This window comes from Coturnix japonica, chromosome 5 (genome assembly GCF_054131305.1).
Source record: "Coturnix japonica strain WE chromosome 5, WE-NBRP24, whole genome shotgun sequence".
Classification (NCBI taxonomy): Eukaryota; Metazoa; Chordata; class Aves; order Galliformes; family Phasianidae; genus Coturnix; species Coturnix japonica.
The window spans coordinates 33,257,714-33,278,012 of record NC_140667.1 but is presented as its reverse complement, the minus strand read 5'-3'; the positions used below and the strand labels follow the sequence as shown (position 1 = coordinate 33,278,012).

Genomic DNA, 20,299 nt, shown 5'->3' with positions numbered 1-20,299 from the left:
TCAGACCTTCTTTTTCTTTTGTGAAGGAATGACATCAGTAAAGCTGCCATCTTCTTTGCAACAGTAGAAGCAGATCGAGGGTGGGAAATGTGGTTGTGCTGGCCAGTATGTGTGATTTATATTCAGATCATTCAACTAGCACCATATTTAATATAAACAACCACTAAAACTTTGGTACTGACTGATTCAAATTGAAGAAAAACAACAACAAAAATCTGTGTAAGAAGTATCCTTGGTGTCTGAGGATGATTTAGGTTCCTTTGCCCTTCACCCCAAGGGGAGACTGAAAATGATTTAGACAGGAAACGGGACATACAACTTATTCAAGCTGTACTACATGAGGTCCATCGTAAAAAGACTTTTATATTACAGGATAATGAAATATCTGTAGTCCCAGTTCTTTGCATTACATATATTTCTATAAAAATTTAAGCTAAATTAATTGAACTTTTTCACAAAGATGATTTTGCACATAAATTTATACAGTGATAGCTGAATACTCTCTTCTATAAACACATAACAACGATAAAGATAACAATTAATAGAAAAATACAAGACATCCTTGCCATTCACGTTTAGTGTAATATATAGCCAGTCATAAGTTATACAAAAATACACAATAAAAGCCCGATGAATATAATCCCTTCAGAGTCACTCCACACCTAAAATTTAACAATCAATAGCTCAAAAAAAAAAAAAAAAGTAGAAAAAAGGGGAAATTCTGCATTGAGGGGAAGAATGCTGATTGTTTTTTTTCTTCATTGTATTTTACTTGCAAAAAAACTTTATTTCCTAAAGAATGCTTGAAGTCTTTTATTCACTCCTGACATCTGGAAGAACTCAGTAAACCATTCCATAATTTTAACCATGTGAATGTAGGTATAAAAATTTTAATATATTTCTAGATTCATAATAAAATTAAGGCCACCTTTCAGGAAGACTGTTCTTTTATCTTTGAGAAACACATCTCTGAAAACACTTCTACTACTAGTGCTAGGAACTTGTTATTCTGTGAGGTACTACATCCCACTTGCATCTACTCTCTAACCATGTAATCCCATATAAACCAGTTATGTTTCAAGGTTTGAAAACAAACTGAAATCCAAAGGTATCTAATTCCCCAGTGTATGTTTTAATTTAATGCCTTTGCCCAAGGTTCCCATCAGGAACTTTGTAACCAATAATAATTTCTTGAAATTAAGAGAGTACAAAGTATTAGAGAAAATCCAGGTAAGCAGATATTGTGAATATCCCAGTTGACTTCACTAGTGTGGGAAATGGTAATATTTGGAACTCAGACCTACAAAGAGAACTGCTTTGCTGTAAACCCTTCTCAAAATCTGTGCCAGAAGATGTCATAGAACCATGCAGATCTGTGGGTATAAATAAATGCCTTTTGGTGCATATTTTGTCAACCAGATGGCAGTATCATTCACTGTACCAAGATGATTGATATACCAAGATGGTGGGGGTGTGTTAGGGTGGGATTTAATGATCTCAGAGATTATTTCCAACCTTTAATGACTCTGCAAATCATTATATCTCAAGTAGAGAAACATCCATTGTCTATCTATCTTTTTAAGCTGCCTGGCACTTGTGACCACTGCACAACTGAAGCACTGAAAATACTTAACACCATGAAAAGAACTCCTTGAAAAAATACAGAATCATAAGCTATGGAAGGTTCACAGAAAGTATTATTGTGTATTTAAAATTATATTATTTTTATCTTGCAAGAAGGCACTTAGGAAGTGGCGGCAAAAATATCAGAACTCTATTGTTTCCTCTGCTGATAACTGATAGCCATAAGTGCACAATATGCATAGCTTCAAAACTCAGGCTACTATAAATGTACTGGAAGTAATAATAGCTGTTGGCCAAATTCTGCTTTCCCCTATCAAGTACAACTTCTCACAAGACCCTCAGCTGACTACAGAAAGTAGCCCTTCTCCTTCCCTTATATGATGATAGTATGTGTAATAAAACTTGTGTATTTAAGAAGGACCATTCCAGACCCATAATTTTTAGTTTCAGAAACTATCCAACAGCAGATTGTTGTGTTACTGCCTAGAGTCCAAAAAATCTTTACAGATGCCTCGAATAACATCAGGAACCATCTGCTCCAATCCAGTGAACTCCCTAGTGAAGAAGGTATGAGATTCCCTTGGTTCAGAAGCCATATCCTTCAGATCATCCAGAGGTGCCCAGGCAACACCAACAGAGAAGACGGTTATCCCTAAAGTGTTAGAGTGTAGCAAAGAAAGAAAATACATAAAATCATTTTGTCTTTGGCTGCAAGAAAAACAAGCAATTTCTACATCCATTATATAAATTAGAAAACAGTGCTTCAGTACTTTAGTCTGTCAAGGATGGTTAGTTTTTGCCACTAAATATCAGAAATTAAGTACTTGTCTAAGATCCCTGATAGAAATACCAGTATATCTTACCAGTGAGTACCATCGATGTTTTCCAGTGGTCACTACAAACATAGCAGTGACACAGTGATTCTTGTGTTTCAAGACTTACTGTTTAGAAGAATTTTGTAAATACATTTGGATCCTTCACGTACATAATACTTAGTTCTCAAGCATCAGAAGCCCCAGAGACTTTTTGATCAAAATTACTTTTCTTTTTTCCCCATATATATGATGGAGGACAAAAATAATGCTATATTAAATGCTGTTGCTGGTTGGAGCTTCACTACATGGCTCATTATTTTTCATCTACTAATTTCTCTCTTATTTAGGGAGAAAAGACTGAGTGCCATGAGTGAGTACTTACACCTGGCTTGATAATCCCATTTTTCATCCTAATGGAAAACAGTTTCTCAGAGCTCCTGTTCTACTAAACTTAAGACAAGTGTGATACTTTGTTTGCTCTCTAGAGCATCATTTAAAATCTTGACATGGACAATCCAGCAGAAATGGAATGAATCGACTCCCACTACCTATGAAGATTATTTACCTGCTTTTTGTGCAGCGATAGCAGGTCCTCTAACGTCATCATAAGACTGACCATCAGTCAGGATTACAAGGAAATTTTTGTTTGCTCCATCCTTCACTGGCCCAAATACGTTTCTGGTTGTGAAAGAAATGGCATCACCAGTAGCAGTGCCACCGCTCATGTAACGAATGTTCCGGATAGCAGAGAGGACCTTTTCCTTTGTGGTGTAGTCTGTGAAGCTGAACTCAGTACGCTGATCATATGTGAACTGCACAGTTGCAATCTTGGAACCAATATCAGAGATCTCAAAAGCCTTTGCAACATTGCTGATGAATTCAAGCATGAGTCGGAAGTTGCTCTCTCCAACGCTGCTAGAACCATCTATCAGGAAGCCTATGTTGACAGAGTTATAGCATGTCTTGCTACACAACATTTGCTCGTGTGAACACAATTTTTGGACAAGAGGTTTTACATATTTGGTGGTGCCAAACCAGCTGGGCATTTGGTAAGAGAAGAAGCCATTGTTGCGACAGACAGCCTATTTGAAAACAAAAATACCAAAAGGCAAATACCAAAATAGGTTCTGTAGATAGTAAACAGACAACTAAGCTTGTTCCCACCTCCCTCCAGAAATTTCAGAAGATTTCATTTTATTAATGAGAACCTTAAGTACTTGAAATTTTAATTATGTTCTTGGGAAGTGAACTAAGCTCTGGCTGCTAACTATTCAAAGGAGTGGAAGTTTTGCCTTCTTTCTTTACCCACTGAAAATTAGGTTTCTGTATTTTTCATTTTAACGTCATAAGCACTTAAAAAATAAACCCCAAGAAATCTATAATACATCACAAATACAGACACACGGTTGAGTAAAAAGATGTATCTAGGTTATTTTGAAGTAAAATTTGTTTTTCCTTTGGTTTCTGTAGTATACATGTAAAGTGCAAGGCTTGCTCAGATCAAAATGCAGAAGGGGAGGAGACAAGCCTCTGTCACATACAGTCATTCCTTTCTGTGTCTTTAAGTCCACACAGGCTGGACCTGTCTTGGATTGGAAGCAAGCTGTCTTGTGCATGGAATCTGCAGAGCCAGAGTGCTTAGTTCCTTGTGTTAAGTTATGAGCTTTCTGCTGAAATAAAATATCCAAAAGGAGGAGGAAGAGCAGCAGCACTTTGGTACCTTTTTGCAGCCCTCTTAGCAAGATAATAACCCAGCAGTTGCTTGTAATTCAGTAAGAAGAAACTAATGGGCTTATTCACATCTCTTCTTCTGATTACTTTAGGCTTCCTAGTGATTCGTCAGTTTTTTCTCCCCTCTTGTATTTTTTTTTTAAAGAATATATTTTATTATATGTGTAAGACTTAGCTCATTAGAACTCTAGCATGAAGTACATTATCTATTCCTACCCATCAATGAAAAATGTATAATTATATTCTCTTACTTTGTCAATGAAACCGATGTCTTGTACCATTCCCAGTTCCTCTGTTGTGGGTTTTGCTACAGATACAATGAACACATTGACTCCAAATTCTCTGGCCACTATACCAGCTTCTTCTAAATCATCTGAGGGCCAGCCATCTAGGAACACTACAATGATCTTGGGTATTCCTTTGCGTGCTCCATTATCCATAGAGAAGAATTTCTGAGCTGTGTGTTTCAGAGCTTTCCCTAGTTTTGAAGAGAAAAAGAATATGAAGAAACAATACAGTAACATTTTGGTACCAGTTTTGTAGATAAAATTGTGCTGAATTTTAATTATGACTGCAGGTGTAACTCAGGAAATGGCATCCCAGAATATTTAAGTAATGATGAAGCTCGAGCAACCTATTGCTTATTAAAAAAAAAAAAAAGTGAAAGCAAATTCCCCTCCCTACAGGTCTTGCTTTATGCTAAGCAGATATATTAGTGCCTGCTAAATGAATTAGAAGGAACAAAGTTGAGAAGCTACTTAAATTTAGTTTATGAAATACAACGTATCTGGAAAGCTTAGCTTCCTCATTTGGCAAATATCCCTTTACAGCCACTTACTACTGAATTAGCCACTGCCACTCAACAGGAGAGAAATGTGAGGCCTTTTAGACAAGAATTTGTCTCAGGACCCCACTCTGTTAGAAGTGAAAAGCTGATTACTGTTTAAAAACAGGAAATAATATTTGTACTAATAAAATATACAGTAAGCAGCCTGAACTTCTGAAAATGAAATTTAAATGCTCTATTTTCAAACATTTTCTTAAATACGTATACATAAAAATATTTATGTAAAGTAATAGCTTCTATTTTCACTGAGGTACGAACTCACCTGTGTTGGAATTGCCTCCTCTGAACCCTAATTCCTTTATGGCAAACAAAACCTCTTTTGCAGCAGTGAAATTTTTCAGATAGAATTCAATTTTTGGATGTTCACTGCAGAAAAATAAAACATTAGTGAATTGTGTAGTCAACATTTCATACCTCTGTGGTATTAGCAAGCTAAATTTGAGTTTGAATCACTTTGTTCTTGTTCATACATAGTAATTTAAAATGTGGAGAATAATCCTTTCATAGCATTGTACTCAATACCTAGCCAGAGAAATTATTTATCAGTGTGGACAAATGAAGAACAGCACATTTCTTAAGCTTAGAGAGCAACAGAAAATACTAGGTTTAAAATGTATATAGAAAAATATTTTTATTGTGCCAGATGTTAAACTAAATTCATTTGTGTATTTGAAACAGACACAATTAAGTGTTACAGAGGCAGAATATTAAGAAGTTTGTTATGTCTTCACATGGACATCTGTCAGTGTGGTACAACAAACAATGCTCCAAGCTGAGTTTATCTTCTCTTGTTATTCTTTTGCCATTATTGAGCAAATACTGTTCTGCGAAACATACATTTCTTGAATTCTCTTATTTGTTGGGTGGTTATATTTTGTATAGGTCTGCTGTTACCTGGCTTGTACAACTCCAACATGAGGCCCTTCCGTTCCAATTCCCAACATTACCGCTACTTTTCCAACAAAGTTTTTCTGCAGATTAAATCTACGTTGGCCGATGTTGTAACTTCCATCAATGAGAAATGCAATATCAGCTTTACAGTCTGCGAGCATTCAAAATAATTAGACTTACTTAGCACCAAATAAATGTTTGTTAGGATTTTGTTTTTCAAAAGTTAAGCCTGTGAATTCCTACCTTTGTTTCCAGCCTTCTTCTCAAGGGGCTTCTTAGGTCTTTTGCCTTTAATAAAAGATACAGAATGGATCATTTAAGAGCAACAAGACGTACAGAAGCTTAGACTCTAAGAATTGCATTGCAGTCTGTCCTCAGTGAAAACTGGCATGAGACTGCATCATTCTTTGGTCAGTTCAATAGTTACAGTTGCGGTGCTGTTTCTTTGCTCCTTGGAAAATATTCTTTTTCAAATGAAACAATTTAACCTTCCTTTCTATACCTGCCTAACTGATTACTGAAATATGTATAGAAATGCTTATACAGAAATCACTTGTAGTTCAGCATCCCAAGCCCTGCTATTTTTCACTTAGCTTTCTAACTGCACAGGGACAGTTTTTGTGCTTTGGAAGCAAGCTGGGACTTAAACTGTAAAGCAGATGATCTGTTCACAAATGTGATCTAAGTCCAGTATGTATATGCCACTAGCCTTCATAAAAACTGATGTAGCATTTCACTGGTGATACTTTCTGCAGAGAAATTCACATAACATCTAAATTTCTGCTTCGTAAATCCTGACAGAGCTTAGTTGTTAAACACTTCTGTAAAAAGGAATGCATAATCCATCTTCTTTGTCATTTAATAGGAATGAATATCCCATGAGCTCACAGACTCTTTCCTTCCTGTATGTCACCTGTATCACTTTTCCAAATTCATTCAAGTTTTTCTTCATTTACACAAATGCTGCTGAAATAAAAATCAGTCTGATTATAAGCAATTCTTCCTTTTCCTGATGAGATATACACAGAAATGAATGTCATATTTGTTTTCTTCTTTATAAGTACATCCCGCGAAACTTAGCATGTTAGTCAGGGACTCATGCCCTATAGCACATGTTAACACAGGAGACTTGCACTGTTGGAGAGGTATGACTGGTACCTGTAGCAGGCCGTGCTGTTGACACTGATCGTCCCACTGCTTCAAGCGCGAGTTTGTTGGTACCCGCTAAAATATTGGAAAAACAAATTAACGTTATTTCAATGTATTTAGGTGAAATTGAGTGCTTTAAGAATACTGTATTTCCAGCAGTTTACTAAATGTAGTCTAGAGATTTTCTGTATAATCTAGAAGGATTAATTTAGACTATTTGCAGTTATTTCAAGCAAATAGTCAAAAATATAAAGATGAAATGAGTTAGAATTGAAAATTTTTGCTACATTTCAAGTTACCTATCACTTTATTCACATATATAAACACATTGAAAATGTTTCCTAGACTTCTGTTAGTTATCTGGAATACAGTTTGAAAAGTAATAAGTGTGATCCACCTACGAGTCACTGAGAAAGATGAAGCCCATCTAGAGAGCACCTGAGACTGGATCCCATTGGCATTTACAGCCGGGTAGTTTTCCTGTCCTGGCAGAGTCTGTATTCTTACAGCTCCTCCTGCATTGGTGATCACCCCTCTGAGAGAAGAAAAAAAGAATTACTACAAATCAGATACTTTAATTACAAGAACATACAGTTTTATATTCATTGGAGACTATATATTCAACAGCAGTCTCCTGAAAAAGAGACCATTTAGTCAAGTGGTTGTGTTTGTGCTAAAACTAACTATAAGGGACTGAAAGGATTGTTAAGGCAAGCTGTTCTGCAGGACATCACATGGGCTTAGAAAAAAATAGCAAGAAGTTCTAAAATTCCAGCTGTTCTCACTGCATCAGAACACACTAATTCCTAATGAAAGAGCTACAGCAAAAATGTATTTACATTCTTTATGGCCCATAAATATTTGTTGCCAAAACAAAATGAGGCATGCTTAATGCAAAAATAACCTGTAGGATAATACTGCTTGCAGTATTAATTGTTACGTTAGATACTGTGTTATGCGTCTACACAGACTGCAATCAGAAATTGTAGATGTTATTGATGGCAACCATCAGATTACTGTTATATACAAGGATGGAACCTAAAATATCTTATTCTTCTCTTTTACCTGTAGTAAAAATTAAGGTATGATATTTGAACTAAATAAAATAAATAGAATGCAAGTTAATAATCAATGTAATATTCCTGATTGCTTTCTCTCTACACTTGGAAATAGTGTATTGACAGTAAATGTTCTACAGCAGAGCAATTTTCACTGATAGAGACATAGAATAGGAACTTCAGAATTTGGAACACTTAGATATGATTTGCTATTTCCTATCTTCATCAGTTTAAACATACCATGATACATCTTAAATACGCAGTTATGATGGGTTAATATAAAAAAGCCAGAATGCTTACTGATTAAAAATATCTTAAAAAATCATTTTTGGTATTATAAAACTATTATACCCCCACTGCCACCCTAGAATATTCAGTACAGAAATGTAGAAGTGAAAACACTGGGGAAGTTTTCTAAAACTGAGTAGAGATTTAAGCCCAAAACCTCTTTAGAGAAGGCCACTATCATCATGCTTTCGATGAGCTTCATTTTATAGCTCGATGAACATGTTCTGAGATTGCCTTCCAGATCTGCTGGTTATCCAAGACTAGTTTGAAACTCTTGCTGATACTTACGTGCTGAGACTGTCAGCACTATTGGGACTTACAGGACGTATGAACATCCAGGAGAACAATAGATTGATGTGCTTAAGAAACTTCAGGGTTAAAAGCAGCCCAAAGATAACTTCATTTGTTATTACAGGCAGAGAGGTTGCGTTGTTGGGACAGTCAAAGGCTTTGTAACTGTTTTTCAGATTTCTTTTTATATGCTACTATATACTGTTCGAGGGGCAGGGGGCACAAAATTCAATGTGGAGCTTGTCTAAATAGAAGAAAAAAGTTAATTATTTGTAGCAGTTGGGCAGAATCTGTACTGTAGGATACAAACAACTGGTTGAAAACTACCGAAATGCTGCAATGTGTGCCTTTGTATTTACTTTTCTTATCTGTTTAGTTTCCTGCTTGAAAAGAGGTCCCAACCTGATCTGATTTAGAACACTGTGAAATAGTCAAGACTGGAGCTTAGAAAATCTTGTACATATTTATGGTAATATGAGCTCTGGGTTTCAGTATCAGAGTTTCTACATAAATCTCCTTGTGGCTACTTAAAATACATTCACAGACATGATTAGCATTTCTGTATGGAAATATGGTTATATATTTTTTGTTCTTGTACAGTGAAAGAATTATGATGGTAGTTTCGGATACCTTTTTATCTTTTATATGTGCACCATATAAACAACGGAGCTTTATTCAAGTTACCCTGAATGCTTGAATTTAAAATCAGGTGAAAAAATCTGCAAATGCAAACAGCACTTCATATTTCTCCTTATTCTCTAATAAGGAGTGATGAGAGAGATTTGAACATTAACAAGGTGTTTTACTCTAAGGAAAGGCACAGCAAGGGTAGCAGTGCTGCAAGTGGTGCAAATGCTGCAAGAGGCATTCACGGCCAGGCTGGATGTAGCTCTGGACACCTGGTTTAGGGTTTGGTGATGTGCACATAGCAGGGGGTTGAAACTAGATGGTCATTGTGGTACTTTTCAACTCAGGCAATTCTATGATTCTATGAAGCAGACTGTTAGAAGTAACACATACTGAGCAGATTCAGTCTTGCAGACCAGAAGCTAAGTGTTTGCTCAGAACCTCACACAGTGTGGTTCTATGCTAATAATCACATTAATCATAAATGTCTGTGGGTCCACAACCTGCTTTTTTACCGAAAGGGAGGGTAAAAAGAGCTGCTGCTCAAAGCATATAATTTTGATCTGAAGTTCCCATTGCAAACAGCAATAAGCAGCTAGCATTTCCTGTAGCGTCCTTGGATGAAAGGAGTTATTTTGAGGGGGAAAAAAACAAACAAATAAACAAAAAAAACCAAAACAGACAAGACAGCCAGATCATCTTTCCTCCTTTTTACCAGCTATATATAGCTCTTTCCACATTGTTCACCTTTCTCCATTCTCTTCTCCAAGCTGCAGCCACCTACAGCTGCCTGACTGCAACCAATTCAGCATCAGGGAGCTGTTTTGGGTTTCATGCCAGCATCCTCTGGCCCTCTAGGTTCTGCTCACTCTGTCTACTCTGCACATATATTGCTTTTGGCAAGAAAGAACACTCAGCAGCAGAAACAGCCTATACAGCAAAGTTTTCCAAGGGATCTACTGGTGCTCAGAAGCCCAGCCCCCTTGCCAGACAACCATTCTATCAGTAGCCTTGTAGCAAATACTACAGCTGCTCAGGGTTCATTGGTGCTTTTAGTTCATTTACAGCCATATCGGTAATATCACTATTCATTTTTGTTCTTGTTCCCACTCAAATTGTAGGAACTCTATTTTTATTTAGAGGTGCTCCCAGCCTGTGGCTAGTTATAAGAAAAATGTGCATGCCTATTTAGCATCTAAAGACTGCATTAAGTTAGGTCTCCATTTAGCAGAATTGGCAGTAGAACAGAACTGCACCAACTGAGAACTGAGTCCTTAATTTGACCTTCTGATTATTAATCCAATTAATCACTCAGTGGTAGATTTAACTCAGTTCTTTATGCTTGCATAGTGTCAGCTTAGTAGGAGGCTGTCCATTCTTCCCCCTGACAAATAAAACAAATCCTTTTGCCCAGAAAAAGAATGGTATTAAATAAATATTCTGTTTCCTGAGAGTAATTACACATAAAATAAGGAGAGAGAAGATAAAAAGCCAAAAGTAACAAACTAAGCTGGCAGAAAGCTCATTCATATGTAGCATTCAGAGTTCTTCACAGCTACATTCTGATCAATTCTTTAAAATCACTGTGTTTTTCTTGCAGTAATAGTCTTATCACAGTAGACATAGGAATATGCTGCCTACAAAAGCCAGTTAAAACATACCAAAGACTTGTTCCTTCCATGCTTCAAACTAGACTGTTTCAGTTATTTGGAAGAAATTTCTGAAATTCTCAAAACACATATATGATTATAGAATGATAGAAGTTAGAAATTACTTATTAGCAACATACTCTTGAATTTCTGTGACATCAAGATGGATTTCTGCCATTGCAACGCAGAACTGGAAGGAACAAGTCTTTGGTATGTTTTAACTGGCTTTTGTAGGCTGCAGTGAAGTTAGCTGATACCTGAACAACAGTCTCCTCTCCTCCATCCAGCAATCCATTTTGACTAGGACCATCATTTATCACTTCTCATAGCTTGGGGAAATGCTCATAGATAGAAAATTCTGTGCTGAATATGAAAGGCTGATGGGACCAATAGCTTAAAGCAGGTCCTTCAAAAAAAAAAAAACAAAAAAAAAAAAAAAAACAGCAGTTCTCCTAAACAGAATACTTCACCTATATTCCAGTATTGATGGTTTTTTTTTTCTTCCAGAGTGTTAAACTACAATTAATTCAGAAGACTTGGACTTAGTTCATTTACACTGGCATCTGCGCTTACTGTGAGACTCAGATTGGAGGGACAGATACATTTTAATCCCTTTGCTGCTGCTAGAACACTTGGGTGGTTAGAAAGTTTTTTGTTTTGTTTTTAAAACAGCATATATTTCACAGAGAGTATAATATCTGTTGATATATGCTGTGGAACATAAAATACTGCATAATCCTTTGCTTCTGGGTTGGAGAAAGCACACAGTTTATAAGATAGGAACTTCAGTGGAGAGCTACATGATGTACAGATGTCTGTGCTTTATTGTACGTATGAATAAGATCTGAACTTCTTGTTTCTTATAAATCCTTTTGTAAAAATGTTGATTTTTCCAGTGCTGGTCTAAAAAATTATTAGAATCAGAATCACTTTTGCTAACTCTTGATTAAATTAATGAGGGATGCTGCTAAGGCACAGTAAATGAAAAACTGGAGTAAAGCAGATGCTGCAGCTGAGCCACGGCACTTGCTGTTTTCCTGCAGCTAATGCAGCCAACTTTGGGCTGGAGGGGAAAGGGGAAACAAACACCCCCAGATTTTGTGGGTGAAGCTTCTTTAGCAGCCAAACCACAGCCACTGGAAGAAGAGGTTAAAGGCTCCTGCCTAGCAAACAGGAAAGGTTTCTCCAGTGACCAGCAAAGGAATGAAATGCTAAAAATAGTCCTTTATGGATCACACTCACCCAAATCAGGCCTAGATCTGTTTGCTTAGGGGCTTAAACAGATGTTAATAGTTTCTATGACATCTTTCTTGAAACTGAAGTAAAAAACTTAATCCGCTTTTATTCTCCTATTAGTTACATTTTTAGACTGTATCTGAGTCTGCTAGTAACATGTTACCTTACAGACAAAGCCTGACTGCCCCTTTTCAGCATCACTAGCTTTGTTGTTTTCAAGGACACTTGCAAACCACCGAGTTTTACCCCCACAGGTGTGCTCTGTTCTTCTAATGATATTTCAGTTACATTAGGAAGCTTTCTGAAGTCCATAAGAATCTTCATTATGATGGCAACAAAAGGTTAGCATTTAGAAGAATAGCAAGATTGTATATAAACTCACTTAATGCATGGATTAACAGTCAGTCATCTGACTTACCTGTGTATGGCAGCTCCACAGACACTGGAAAGAGAGGCATAAACTCCATCTCCAAAGACATAGAATTGCCATAGAGGACAATTTGCTGGGCATAGGACCTCTTCTGTCTCCTTTCTAAGGTCAAGTCCTCTTGTAAAGCATGTGATCGCAGTGGAAGCTAAAGAAAAAGAAAAACTTGTGACCTGAAAATCTTATTTTTTGTTGTTATTGTTCCTAAGCAAGCCTCTCTGCCACCAAATATAAAGCACTGTTTGAATTTGAGATTAGGTACAGCCTGTTGTCCTGTGCTTCAGTACGACTGTAAAGGTCTCTTTGGCACTTAGAAGCATGCAGCTGTAACAACTATAACACAATTCTTAATTTATGAACAAGAAGAGGCAGAATAGTACAGAAAAGCTTAAAGGAAACACTAAACATTAAAATAATATCCAGAAAACACTACAGAGGAAAACAGTAGCAGCAATTCACAACATGTACAAGTTTACCGCAGAGACAAAGGCCAGGGAAAAAATGTAGAGGGCTGGTGGGCACGGGTGGGAACTGCCTAGTAAGTTTGGTCCAGTGTCATTCATGGAACAGGTTGACAGCTGCATCGCCCTGAGCTTCTACAATAAATCCTGCTGAAGCCAGTGTAAAAAACAAAAAGGGAATACCAATCTGTCTGCTCCAACAAGACTAGCTGCATTTCAGACATTCATATCAGCTCACTGCAATGAATTTTAAATCGTTACAGTTGTGCAGATAATTCTAAGATTCACCCAGTAAGGCCAAAATGATTTATTCATTTTTGGCACATAATTTTTTCACATAAGAATTCTGCCTTTTTTTCCTTGAAGGTTGCTCCCCAAATTATCATCCTTTGGCTTTTATTGTGCTTACATGTTTATACACATACACATGTAGACAGGTGTACACCAGTGTTAACTTCTGCCTGTTGGACTGAAGCTTTTTCTTTTGAAAACTTAGAGGTCATTATCTCATATGCTTAACTTCCATGTTACCGGTGCAGTCTGGTATCATAGCAAATTAGGGTTTTAGCTTAGGTCAACATCATCATCATAAGTTCAACTCATGACTGGATATTTATTATGAAATTCCTAAGAGCAAGTCTTGCCTCCACTAAGCACTAGTAAGTGCAAGAACCTCTTCTGCAGCCTTTTTATAATATTGAGAGCTGACAGAGCCTAGCAAACAATTAGGTATATGCACTCTGAGAGTGTTTCATGGATTAGTATCCTGCCTCATGCCTGCTTTCCTGCTCACCCTTTATACTCTTAACCCAAAGTGTTTACTGACCCCAAAATAACCTATTGTTACTTGAAAGAGTGCTTTTGGAGCATATGCTGCTCCTAATCAGCAGATGGAAAAGATCACACCGCTGTGGAGCCTCCTGCTAATCTCACTGACTTGAAAGCTGACAATCAGAACATCTACAGCTGGAAGTGCACAGTGAAGCATGTCTGTTCATTCCTGCTGCATAAATTTAACAAGTGTGTTTATACAACATACATGTAGTTTTGCCTTTTAAGTATGCCTACTCCTCATTAATACTATATGTAAATTACAATAAGATGTCTAATTCCATCTTCCAAAAAAAAAATCTTAGCAGCTATTCGTCAGCACTAAGTTGTTACTTAAATATCTTGAATATATAGTCCAGGTGAAAGGGGTGGGGGGGTGGGAAGGAGGAAAGAAGGAAATGCTTTTTCATTTTCTCCTCTCAAAATAATAGAAGATGCCTACCTAGTAAAAACCATTAGAGTGCTTTAGTCTTATTATCAAGTTTTCTAAAAATATATATATTTTTAGGACTTCCATGGTCTTGCCTACTCACATCCTCTCCATGTTTAGTCTTTGCCTTATAAACAAAAGTCTGCAAAACAAGCAGAACAACCATGCTTCTACCTAGGAGCTCATCATTTCCAGTGGTAGAAGTGCTAAGTTACTTTGTATTTGGCTGAAAAAAAAAAGTCAATTTACTCTGCATTTGAGTCCCCTGATCATTTTGTAGTGAAATAATATCCATCAAGTGACAACTAGCAAGGCCATCAAACAGCAGCCAGAAAGCTGGATACCCTTAAAGGAATCACTGCAATGGGCATTAAAGGTAATCCGGTTCTGCAGTACAACTTGTGCTGTGTACCCTGGAACATTTTTCCAGCCTCCAAAAGTGCTAAACACCGCAGGAAGTTTATAATACCTGCCACTTCTAATGTACTTACCCTGACTGAGTTCCTTGGCAGGCTGCACATATGAATGCAATTGGATATGTCTAATTAATACATGCCTTATCGCTTGAAGATGTTTTTCTCTCACTAGCAGATACTCACTAAATACAGTCATATCAAACTAACATTTTACATTTTCAATAGCATTGAAGATGGCAGTGATCATGGAGAAATCTGGCTATATTTTTCTAGCCACAAGAACACAGATGTACACTGCAGCCCAGTGCATTTTCTATGCACTGACTGCCTAAAGATCCTTGTCTATACCTTGAAAGAGGCACTTTAGAGGGAAGACACCAAGTTGTCACCATGAAGAGCTGGCATGCTGTAGCTAGGACCTTTAACAGCTCATAGTTCAGTTGGATCAGTAAAGAATGTCTTGTAACACACACTTTGACTTTAGATACTTACACTGTTAATTAAAAAGCAGGTTTGGTTTTTTTTGTTCTGTATTTTGCTGTGTAGATAGATATAGCTTCCTAAGCTATAGTTTTGGAATTAACATTAGCAACGTCAGGAACACTATCAAGAAAGTAAGTACTGGGTACCAAAGTTAAAATTAGTGGTACAGCATTTTTGTCCCTCCCTGTTACTTAATGAACCCTGTAAAATCACAAGCAGTCCAGTATGAACTTAAAGTGCATTAATCATACCTGAATACTGGATCATACAGAATAGTTCTTTACCAGTTTACACAGCAATCATTCTTGCCAAGTTTTGTAAGGCATTGCTACTCAAATTTAAGAAAGCATTTGTTTTGTTTAGTTTAGCATATCTGAGGTAATCTTTGCAGAAGCAAAGTGTGATTTAAGAATGCAAGAGCAGCAGCATTTGAAATATTTCTCTGGATACTTATGTGACCTAATACTCTAATCAATTTCATGAATACCTAAGATCTAAATCCATGCATTTTTTTAGAAGGAGGAAGGATAAGCTTGCAGTTAACAAGAAGGGACTCAGTCTTAGACCTCTACCCAGTCTGGACTTTGATAGAAAGCAGAGACCTCCATACATGCAAAAATAACACATTAGTCTGTAAAAAATGACCATAATCCCACTCTGTCAGCCCTGTTTAAGCCTTATGGCAGCACAGTGCATTAGGTTACTCTGGAAAATCCATACACATACACAAATAAAACAAAAAACAAACAAACAAACAACAATAACAAAAACTGCTTTTCCTGCTGTTTCAAGCCATATTTAAAGGCAGGGATGAAAGTCTTCCTCCACTGTAGACCTAAAAAAAAAAAAAAAAAGAAAGAAAAAAGTGAAGGCTCACTTCTGTGCTGACACATCTGTCTGCTAACCGTGCTTCCAGTCTTCCCATCAGTTTTGCCTCATCCCACATACCGATTTGCTCTGAATAGAAATGTCTTATGCCCACCTACAAGAAGTCCTCACTTCATTTTTGACAGGAGGCACTAAGATTCTAGAGAAATAAAACCAGCGCTGAGATCTGAGCTCTGACCTTGAATTTTCCACCTATTGTCTTGGAAAATTAAACTTCAAACAAAGAGACAAAAAATAACCTGTGTAGGTTATAAGTGTCAGGGACTCCTAGGACCAAGATAGCCTAATAGGCCATCAAATAGGGGCTTTTTGGTTTTCTTTTTCTTTAGTATGATTTATACAGTACTTAATTTCTCTTCAGAACAGGAAGGTTTGGAAGTTTGTTTCATTTTTTCTTGTCTTGAGGCTTCAGACAGACCTGGATCTATATGTCATGCAATGAATATTCCTACCAGCCTTGTCTGTAGCAGAAGAAAACCACGTTGGTAGAAATACACCTGCTTACATTTTGGAAAGCATGTTCATAGACTATATTCTGATTTGTGTAATGTTCAGTACGTATTTTGGTACGAAGAGCATTGGGATTTAAAAAAGCATCAGGGCTGTATTAGTGATTTCAGTCTGAGGTTTGCACTTTTCTGCTCACATTAAGTTTGCTTACTACCAGATGTCAGTGTGCACCCACCGTGCAGTCATCTCCTGTACAACAGCCAGAGTCGTCGTACTTGGCTGTATTTGTGTGTAGTCCCTAAAAGGGACTACAAAAGAAAGATCTCCCTGAGTAGCAAGCCTTAGTAAGGCAGATATTCAAGGAAGCTCAGTGTTCTTGCATTACTTCGAATGTCAGAATTTATTTATTTATTTTTTCCATAGAAGTGTATGCATCCTTCTAGCTCAAGAGCATTTGCCAGTGTCCCCTTAGCATTACTTTGGTTGGTCCCAGATACCTTCTAATTGAGGTTGCTTCTCAAGCCTTGGGAGAAAGCATTATAATAAACTTTTCGTTTGTTTCCCGTTGACGTTCACCTGCGATGCATCTGTAAAACAAGAAAAGGAATTGGAGTTGTTTGTTGTAGGTTTTCCGCCGTCGTTTTGGTGTCGTGCTGTCACAGCAGTCCCGTGACGTACGACTGTTATCTCGGTAATAACCGCTTCCTGCTGGAGGGACCCCGAGCGATCTCGCGGAGGCCGCAGGTCACTCACCGGCCGCGTTCAGGGCGATGACCAGGCGGTCGCGCTGCCGGGGCTCCTACCCGCCCTCGCTCGGCGACGCTCTGCGCTACAAGGGCCGACCAGGCGGTTCACACCCGTCGGTGCAGCTTTTTCTTGCGGCGTTTCCTGCGGCTCGCGGTTCCCTGGGTTTGACAGGCTTCGGGCACCCGTTCTCCATAGGCGGGCATGCAGTCCCTCAGATCACGTAACAGCTCCCGCACCGCTATGTGCGTTCAGTTCGCTTTTCGCTTTTCGGGTCACAACGACGGCGGTGCGGACGAGCAAAAAGTCGTATCGATTTCACAAGCAGAAACGCGCCGGGGATCCTGGCACTGCCGGTGCTCGGGCACCCCGCGGCACACACACACACCCGCACTCACTCGGCACTGCCCCGGGTAGGTGCGTTTGTTACCGCTGCCCTTCAACACTCAGGCCAGGAAGGACAAGCGCGGAAACACACCCCCGTGCCCCTCTACATTCACACAACCCCCCTCTGGCCTCCGCACCTCTCATAGCCCAGAGGACACGCCGGCTCTCAGAGCCACCCCCAAAGACGCGTCCTGCCGCCGTGCGGGGCAGGGGACCGCACGCTCACCTGAGCTGTCACTGCCACGCGCGGGGCCGCAGAGCAGGAAGACGCCTGCGGAGAGATAGAGAGCGGGTCGGGCCGGGTCGCACCGAGTCGGGTCGCCCCGTCAGCCGCGGTACGCACCGAGGAGAAGCTGGGCGAGCTGCATGGCAGCGGGGCACGCTCCCGGGCACGAAGAGAGGCTCGACGCGACCCAGCCGACGTCCTCACCGGGCGGCACCTCCACAGCGCTGTGTCGCAGCCGTCGCCGCGCCCGCCTTAAACCTCTCCCGGGGCGCATGGGCACTGGGCAGGCGAGGGCGGCCGGGGTGGGAGCGAGGGAGGGAGCAGGCACCGGCGGGGCGGCTCCAGCGCTGGGCGCAGCCCGGCCCGGTCCGGCAGGTGCTGCCGTTCCGCCCCCGCCGCGCAGCCCATCCCGCCTGCATCCGCTCGGGCGGCACTGGCCACTGCGCTTCTCGGAGCCGCTGGGAAACCCCTCCGGGGCTACTCGCCCCCTGTGCAGCTCCGCTCACAGCCAGCCTGCCTTCGCCGTTTACCCCTCAAAATCAGCCCTCGTAATTCTCCGTTTCCCTGTCACCTGCGTGTTTTGAACACCTTGTTTCAGATGGATTCATTTTGACGTTTCACGAAGTGACTCGGCCGTTGGTTACAGCATCGGGAATTAGCGGGGAGCAGAAGCTCCGGCGGGCCGCCAAACTGGGCCGGGCTCGGCCGGTGCCGAGGAGCGGCCCAGCCACAGCGCGGTGCCCCCTCGGTGCCGGGTGCTGCGGACCCTTTCGTCTCCCGAGCGGGTGGAGCGCCCTGAGCGCCGGTACCGAACCGGGTGTGCTCGGTCTGCAGTGACAGAGTACGGTTCACCTTGGGTTAAAGCAAAATGTTGCTTCAATTAAAAAGCAAATGAGCAAAAAAGACACTTCACAGCCTGCTTAGTCGTAGGATTCGATGCGTACCTGCTTACGTGCTCTAAAGTGTTAACTGGCGTGAGTGTGACATGGGCAGATTGCTCTGAGTGCATCGGAAGGAGTGGAAGGAGCGCATTGATTTCAACGAATGCCTGCAATCGCGTTCCGTGTTGGTTGCGGGCATTCGCTGTTGAACTCTGCTGGGACAGCTGCTTCTAGGTACCGGCCTTCAGGTGGAAGTAAGCTCGCAGGCTTCCCAGCAATGGGCGCGTGGCGAGCAGCGGGCGCTGCGTTGGGGCGGGGCGGCTGCAGGCTGCCTTGGGCCGGGCCGAGCCGCGCGGCTCTGCAGCAGCTGCTCGCGTGGGAGCGCGCGTCGGGGTGGGCTTCTTCCTGCGCTTCCAAAGCAATAGGCGAGATGTCCGCCATCCGCTCAGGGATATCCTGCGCTCACCGAAATAGGACGCGTGACCGGGTACGTTAGTGGTAAACATTTGTCGGAGTTTATTTCAAACGAAGTGAGATCACGATCCCCCTCCCGCTATCCCCAGCTCCGTGTCCCACGAGGGCGCGGTCGTTGCTGCCCTCTTGCCGTGCCCCCCACCTGCGTCGTATCACCGTGCAACGTTATCCGAGCAGTAGGGGCGGCCGTCCAGAGCTTCTGTCGGCCTTTCCCCGTTTCGGTGGGGAACTAGAGAGCTGCCAAGGGCCGCGAACATTGCCTCGGGACGGGAGTCCTGCGGTACTCACTGAGGGAATAGCAGTGATCAGTGCTTTCTGAAGAAGGGGAGTTGCTTAATTATTACTATCTATTACTATCTGTAAAGCCAACCGGCTCCTCACAGAAGATGCCGGTCACGCGGCCAGTGGCCTGACATCGTCAGAGCAGTGGTGATCACCCGATGACCCCCTGGTTCCTTTCCCCATGCCACCTATTCCCTAGCCCCCTCCATCTTCTCAGGCTGGTGCCAGGGTTTAGCAAAGCTGGTGGAACACTCGAGCCTGGCCTTGGGGCAGGCAGCTGCATCACATTGTACTTGGTGCGAGGGAGAGGCAGGAGGGACTGGGAGAAGCTTCATTTTAGCCTGGGAAATACGGGAGATGCTTGTGCTGAGTCACACAGGCTGTCCATCGAGCAGCACCACAGAGCCCCTCTGATTTTCATGTAAAGAGATTTCAAGCTGTGCTGCCTTGGGAAGGTCCCTGAAACATGGGAGTGCTGACATGGGGAGAGGCAACGTGCTGCCATGTTGGCGGAGTGCAGGTGTGTGCCCAGCTGGGGGTGGCTGCCAGTGGCAGGAGCACAGGCTGCCTTGGTGGAGCAACCATCCCAGGGCACTTCAGCCCATGGCTCTTGGCAAACACTGCATCACAGGGCCCTTTTTCCTGACCTCCTTGGCCTTGATTTGTTCATACACACCATCACCTGGTGTGTATGAACACACAGGCTGCTTTATATTACTTTCACAATAGTATTTTTTCCTTTTTTCCACCTGA

At 40.9% G+C, this 20,299-nt stretch overlaps 1 protein-coding gene and 1 long non-coding RNA gene across 2 annotated transcripts; both read right to left on the bottom strand.

Moving 5' to 3' along the window:
- Window positions 1-343: 343 nt before the first annotated feature.
- On the bottom strand, window positions 344-18,137 carry COCH (cochlin). Its single transcript, XM_015864982.2, has 11 exons — window positions 18,027-18,137; window positions 17,910-17,954; window positions 12,585-12,741; window positions 7,419-7,552; window positions 7,027-7,092; window positions 6,112-6,156; window positions 5,872-6,019; window positions 5,240-5,343; window positions 4,382-4,608; window positions 2,965-3,481; window positions 344-2,236 (listed from the first exon to the last, which is right to left on the bottom strand). Exons 1-11 carry the CDS (start codon window positions 18,049-18,051, stop codon window positions 2,061-2,063), a joined length of 1,644 nt encoding a protein of 547 aa, XP_015720468.2. The 5' UTR covers window positions 18,052-18,137; the 3' UTR covers window positions 344-2,060.
- On the bottom strand, window positions 16,934-17,440 carry LOC107315032 (uncharacterized). The gene is made up of 2 exons (XR_014947223.1): window positions 17,306-17,440; window positions 16,934-17,139 (listed from the first exon to the last, which is right to left on the bottom strand). It is a non-coding gene; the product is annotated as an uncharacterized LOC107315032 (long non-coding RNA).
- Window positions 18,138-20,299: the final 2,162 nt, after the last annotated feature.